This window comes from Alligator sinensis, unplaced genomic scaffold (assembly GCF_000455745.1).
Source record: "Alligator sinensis unplaced genomic scaffold, ASM45574v1 scaffold827_1, whole genome shotgun sequence".
In the NCBI taxonomy this organism is placed as follows: Eukaryota; Metazoa; Chordata; order Crocodylia; family Alligatoridae; genus Alligator; species Alligator sinensis.
This window is the reverse complement of record NW_005842726.1, coordinates 323,626-330,355: the sequence shown is the minus strand read 5'-3', so window position 1 is coordinate 330,355 and position 6,730 is coordinate 323,626. Positions and strand designations below refer to the sequence as shown.

The 6,730-nt window shown below is 46.3% G+C and overlaps 2 protein-coding genes across 9 annotated transcripts in view; one reads left to right on the top strand and one right to left on the bottom strand.

Moving 5' to 3' along the window:
• Window positions 1-6,338, bottom strand: part of ITFG1 (integrin alpha FG-GAP repeat containing 1) — a 219,301-nt gene extending 212,963 nt beyond the window's left edge. For both annotated transcript variants that reach the window (XM_006034335.3, XM_025216323.1), the window contains exons 1-2: window positions 6,147-6,338; window positions 2,230-2,302 (exon numbers count right to left, since the gene is read on the bottom strand). In XM_006034335.3, the coding sequence (XP_006034397.1) occupies window positions 2,230-2,302; window positions 6,147-6,318 (245 nt within the window). In that variant the 5' untranslated portion in view covers window positions 6,319-6,338. The remainder of the gene's footprint in view (window positions 1-2,229; window positions 2,303-6,146) is intronic.
• Window positions 6,339-6,426: 88 nt separating this feature from the next.
• PHKB (phosphorylase kinase regulatory subunit beta) overlaps window positions 6,427-6,730 on the top strand; it is a 209,935-nt gene continuing 209,631 nt past the window's right edge. For 2 of the 7 annotated variants that reach the window (XM_006034336.3, XM_006034337.3), the window contains exon 1: window positions 6,427-6,581. In XM_006034336.3, the coding sequence (XP_006034398.1) occupies window positions 6,515-6,581 (67 nt within the window). In that variant the 5' untranslated portion in view covers window positions 6,427-6,514. The remainder of the gene's footprint in view (window positions 6,582-6,730) is intronic. The other 5 variants (XM_025216320.1, XM_025216318.1, XM_025216321.1 and 2 more) reach the window with 3 other exon arrangements.

The following is a 6,730-nucleotide window of genomic DNA, read 5'->3' as shown; positions in this document are numbered from 1 at the left end:
TAGGCAGGAAGAAGGAAGGGAAGAAGAAGAAGAGAGGAGAGGCAGGCAGGGCAAGGCAGGGGTGTGTGTGTGTGTGTGTGTGGGGGGGGGGAATACTACCTATAGCTCAGGGGCCCCTTAAAAATTTTAGAAAATTAATATTTATCTGCCCATGGCTGCCTGTCATGCGGCCCTCAATGTCTTGCCAAATTTCAGGCAGAGGGCTGCTTACTGAGTTAATCGCCCACCCTTGCCATAGGCTATGAGGTTAAAAAAGAAAACAATGGGCAGGCTAATGGCTTGTCAATTAAGCAATTACCTACTCATTCAAAGTTCCCCCTCTCTCCCAAAATGGGGCTTCACCTATCTGTGTTGTCTGGCAGGGTTTGCCACATGCGCCACCCCCCACAGGGAACAGCTGTTGTGTCTGAGCTGCTGTGTTACTGTTTAACCATCTGATATAATTAGAGGAGGTTAAACGAATATTTTTTAAACAATATTTACATCCCTACCCACTACAGCATACAACTGTTCCTAAAAAGCCTAGATCCTAAAAGCAGAATCGTAACACACAAGGTCTAAGCCAGGGGCATCCAAGTGATGAGGCTGGTCCACAGGCTGGATTGGGCCTATGGACCGTGCATATGGTGCTAGCCCCAGGACTGCGCCACACACACTGCCTGTTCCAGCCAGTCTGGGGCCTATGCTGCACACAGCTCGGGTTCCAGACCAGCTGAAGCAGGTGGCATGTGCAGTGCACTCTGGCTGTGGTGACCATGTGCAGCTCAGCTGCCACTCCAGATGGACTGCACCACATACAGCATGTGTTCCAGCTGTTCTGGTATCCACACTGATTGTAGCATGGGTCCCAGACCAGCTGGAGTGACTGCTAGATCATGTATACTAGGGCAGGGAGGGGAAGGGCAGGGGAGGGAAAAGAGGGTCCAATCCAGCCTTGTGCCATGGTTGTACATCATACCCCATTGTTGGTCTGATTACAGCCAGGATCGGCAGTGGGGTTTGTCTGGCCAGGCTCTGTTGGCTGGACATGTTTGATACCTCTGGTCTAAGCAGTAAGAACCAGAATGATAGATTGTTTTTAGAAAGACCCATTATCTTGTCCTTTACCATGTATTACTCACTCCCTCTGCATTGCTATTTGTGTTTCTTGCTTTGTTTCTATTAGTACACAGCCTGAATTTCAGTGTTTCAGTAATCATGTGCTTGCATGTGAAAACAGGCATCTATTTGTGCATACCACACATGGTTCCTTTCATAAAGCCATGTACATGTCCACATGAAGGTTCTTCATAGAGACAAACTAAATAGGCTAGCATCTGCACCAAACTGAAAGTCAGGCTTATAAAATGCATTCAATAAAAACAGAAATTGTGATGTTGTCCCATATATCTTGGGAGAGAAGACAAGGAGGCAAAGAAAGTTGAGGCTTCCTGAGAATCATCTATAAAATACACAAGTCACCACAGACAACTTTAAGACTAGTTCATTTCAACAAAACTTTGACCATGTGCGAATAAATTGTTGCATTCTACCTTAACATTTATTTTTTCATTGATTCATAATATTAATGTGTATTATCTTGGAATTCAGTGATAAAAGCAGCATAAAACTTTATTAGTGTTTTAAAAGAACTCTGACTTATTCTTTTCACCAGTTGGGTATAGTCTATTCTCCACAGACGCACAATAGCTTTAGATCAGTCTAAAGATATACTAAGAACTTTTAAAAATAGGTATTAGCTGGTTTTCATCAGCAGTATGATTTAGTAGAAAAGGAATCCTACTATGAAAGACAAACAGCATGCTCTATAAGTTCCAACCTATTACATTCTCTCAGCCTAAGATGTTAAAAAAAATTCTCTCTGAAGGTTCACTTATATTAAAAATTCTGCTTTTTGCAAGCAAAGGACAAAAAAGAAAAAAAAAAAATCAAAGTTATGAAATCAGAGACAAACATAAGAGTATAAAGTTCGTTATCCCACCTTCTCTCATACAATCCACATAATCCACACAAGTAAAATCATAGCAATGACCTTTCACAACAAGATTCAGCAAGTTTCTTTTCAATTTAAAACCCGAATACTACATGCAGACCAAACTAAACATTGAAGCAAACAAAAATCAGAACAGTATGAATCCTAATTTTGCTCCAAATGACAAGTGAGAACAAGATAACTGTGACCAAGAATAACATTACTTCAGCACTAAAACATTTCATATCAGTACTTACTTCATTGATAACTTCACTTTGGGTTTAAAATATGGTTCTTTTTGGTCTGCCAGAAAGATAAATAATTCATTCCCTGAAAAAGCATGCAAAAAAGTGATAATGAGTAAACCCTATTAAATTTAGGTTGTATAAATTTAGAGCAATATTGAACAAGTTATGCTTGAGATAATGTGCATATACAAATAATTACTGATGAACTTGTACAGATGAAAAAACCTCCAAAAGGTCCCCTCACTTCCTCCCGCTTCAACAGAAAATAAAGGAGAACACTTCCTTTTCATGACTTTAGGAAATTATGTTAAATCCAAAACAACTTGTTGCTTTATGAACATGTTTCTCAAACTTACCAAAAAATTTGAATCCTTCACACCTGCCAGTACTTGCCATGAGTGAATGAGGTCTTGGACATCAGTTTCTCTAACATTAACAAGCTCCAATTTTTCTGACAGCAAAGGTAACCTTTCAAATATTGAAACAATTCTAGCATCTCCTAAGGATGCCTTCCTGAGTCTCCAGACAAAAGTAGCTGCATAACTCAATGCATGACACAGCGGTCAGTTGCTCTGGAACTGTGATGTTAGTTCGAGTGACACAGAGGTAATGAAAAAGACAAGTGTCAGCGCCACTCTACAGTTATTTAAGAAATGCCTGATTAGTACCTCATGTCATTTAAGGCATTCTTACAGTAACTTCTATGGCATGACCCTTAAATTCCACAACAAAATTAAGTTATTTCATCTTCACTAGTTACCCTATAATCTCTCCAAATAGAACTATATAGCCCAGCTTGTACTTATGATTCCTTTTACACAGTGACTATGGACTGGACTCCACGTTCTCTGTATTCAAAGTACAGTGCAAGATGAATGTGCTGCAAACAAATTAACCTCTCCTTGTTAGGACAGTTGAAGAGCAAGTAGCTATCCATTTGGTAAGTGCTGAACCAGCTAAATAATAATGGCCACAAGCCAGCAGAGAGCAGATTTAGACTGGACATTAGGAAGAACTTCTTCACTGTTAGAGTGGCCAGGGTCTGGAACGGGCTCCCAAGGGAGGTGGTGCTCTCTCCTACCCTGGGGGTCTTCAAGAGGAGGTTGGATATGCATCTAGCTGGGGTCATCTAGACCCAGCACTCTTTCCTGCCTATGCAGGGGGTCGGACTCGATGATCTATTGAGGTCCCTTCTGCCCCCAACATCTATGAATCTATGAACTGAAGGGGTGTAAGCACACGTTTGGACCTCTGCACACTCAGAAAAGTTTCTACAGCTTTAAGGGGACTTCCTCTTGCACTGCTGAGTGTTTGCTTCAATCTCTACATTCTTTTCACTTCAACTTGACTCCAAATCTATCCTCCTCTCTGGGTCCCTTCTCAGATACTTCCTTGTTATTTCAATTTACCTTATCCCCTCCTAACTACAGATAGATGCTCCCCCCCCCCGCAAACAGCATGAAGCTAACATGATAAACACTGCATATTATGCCCTTTCCCACATCCTGTGGGCACCTCATCAATACAGGCTACAAACTACTCAGAACAAAGATTGTGTTCTAGTGTTTGTATAGTGTCTAGTACAATGGCAGCCAACCAAGAATAGGATTCCAGGCACAAACAGAATAAATACAATCAACAATAGGTAGTTCCCACCAGGGGTGGATCCAGAGGGAGTGCAGTTACATGGTTGCACTCCCTTTTTGAACTGCAATGCACCATGGGACCCTTTGTGGACTTTTTAAAGCCCCTAAAGCAGATGAAAATCCCTTCCTCCTTTCTTCTTCCTGCTTAAAGGCATCCCCCTCTCTGCCTCTTTCCCCTGCCCAACTCTCCCTGCTTTTCCAGGGAATGGGGAAGCATCAGAGCTGTTCTTGCTAGCTGTGCTGTGCTGTGCTCTGCTGGGAATGGGGACAGTGGCAGCAGGGATGGACAGGGGTGTCCCTACACATGCTCAGAAAAGGGTGGAGGGAAACTACTCTCCACTACACTGCTCCCACTGTCCCCTCCCTAGCTGAGTCTAGTCTCCACTCAGCCTGGCTGGCTCTGGAGCTTTCCCACCTGTCATTAGTGGAGAAAGCAGCAGCAGCAGCCAGGGGAGTTGGGGCTAAGGGGGAAAGAGGAGAAAAGGGGCTTCCTCTGAGCAGGAAGTAGGGATTTTCATCCCCTTTAGGGACTTTAAAAGTCCCCAGAGACTCCCGTGGGCTGTTCTACCTGCACTGGTGGGGGTGGAGGAGGCTAGGAGCAGGGTGTGCAGCCACCCTTGCAGTGCAGGTTGCTGGTGCCACACACCCCTTTGGGAAGTAGTGGATCCACCCCTAGGTCCCATAGGAAAACGTATAAAAATATCATCCATTTGGCTACAGCAGATCACAAGTATCTATGGAATCGTGGAGAAATGTCATGTTCTGCAGCCCTGTAACTGCAGATCATGGAACAGCAACTAAAATGCACCAACAGTTTACATCTTTCAGAGATGCTGTTTCAGGCCACCTAAAAATTCAGAAAAACTCATTGGTTTATTTTAAGTTCACATTTTCGAGACTAATTTCACCAACTTTAATATCTAGAAGCTTTAAAAGCAAGACAAACACAAAACGGTATTTTGGAACACCATTTTGTGGCAAATGTCATGGTTACACAATTAAAATAGAAAAGTGGTAGCTGAGTGATTCACAACACAGAATAACCTAACAAACACGCCGAGAGAGAGAAAATGACAGATACCCATCTTCAACAAAAGCCAGGACGCTGTGGAAAATCTAGTATAGCAGAACCACCCACAGCAAACAGTACCTTGTGGAGAGTGCGAGTAAGAAATGGAACTTGCCCGACTGATATGACTGGCTCTAAACAGCGCATGTGCGTGTGCGCACATGCACAGCGGATCTTACCCACAACAGACTTTCTAATTTTCTTTCTAGGCAAGGAAAGCTGGAGACCAAATGTCTGGTTCCAGAAAAATCCAAATGCAAGTTCTGAACTGGATCTATTGGAACTACTCTTATTCTTTATCTAAGCAGCAATGTTTGACACAGTGGGTATAAAAAACAGATACACTGAAGTTTTTGCAATGTTATGGAGCTCTGACACACTGGGGTCTGGACTTTCTCCTATGAGCAGCTAGAACTGTTCTTGATTTAGTCTAACTTGGGCAAAAGTAGTAAATCAGCACGGTCTAAGACACAACCAGCTTTTTTATATCAGTAAAGGGCTCAGATACAAGAGAACCAATTCATTTTCTTGAAGGGAGGCTGATCACAGAACTGCAGCTTTTACAGTTTCCAGATCCTGATGATTTCCCAATACCTTTGATGACACAGCAATGAGTCTTTCCACCTGGCAAGTAGCACAAGGCCTCAAAAACACTCCACCGAGGAGACGATGTGAGGAGTTACAAGCCAAAGAAAGAAGGCGCCGTGCTTCAGTGCTACCATCCGCTGCCAATAGTTGGCCTCAACCAGAGCCCTATTGCTGCACCCCAGGAAAGCCAATTCTTGACCAGGATGCAACCTGCTGCGGTGCTTCTTGGACGACCCCCTGGCAGGGCAGCGCAGGGCACAGCCTTGGTCTTTCAGGATCAGACTCAACGACTTGAGGTCATGTTGAAGCTCAATTCAAACTGCTCCTCGTGCCAACATCCCTCAAATTAAGGGTGGGGGAAGAGTTTGAGCCGCAGGGCACCCAGGTGCAGGGGCAGTAAATGCGCTACAAATCCCCTCAGAGATGAAGTCAGACACGGCTCTTTGGATAAATCGGATATCTGTTTATTAAATTTGTCCAACTATCTGAGTTGATTTAATAAAAGATATCCGATTTACCTAAAGACCCTTGCCTGCCTACGTCCTTAGACGAACACGGCTACACCCAACACCTCGGAGGTGAAGTGAGCTGGTCACGGCGATCCCGCCCGCCCCGGCACTGACCGTCGCGCAGCACGAACAGGTCCGTCTGCTTGTCCGAGTTGAAGTCCCCGAAGGCCGCCAGGACGCCGCGGGCCTCGGACCCGAAGAGCTGCGCAGTGACATTGTGCAGGGCGCGGCCGGGCCGCAGCAGACCGAGCAGACAACACAACACCAACACACCACAAACCCCCATCCTGCGGCCCCGCCGCCCCCCCCCCCCGCGGCCCCCCCGCCCCCCCGCCGCCAGCAGCGCTTTACGGCCGCAGCGGGAGGGGCCGTCACAATCCCCGCGCTTCACTTCCGGCACGGGCCCGGCGCTTTGCGGCAGTGTCGCGCGGTGCCCCGCTGCCCGAGTCGGGGCTGGTGGCGGGAGCGGGAGCAGCGCGGCGATGGCGGGGCACTTGGCGGACGTGAGCTGGAAGGTGGTGGAGCTGCGAGCCCGCTCCAAGCGCTCAGGTCGGACCTCGTGCCTGCTGCCGGGGTGGAGGCTGCTGGCGCGGGGCCGCTCCCGCCTGGCTCTGGCTTTGGCTTTGGCTGCCATGTCCCCGCAGGCGGTAACCCGAGCGCCGCGCTCCTCTGGGCTAAAAAAAGGCCGGCGGGGCGGG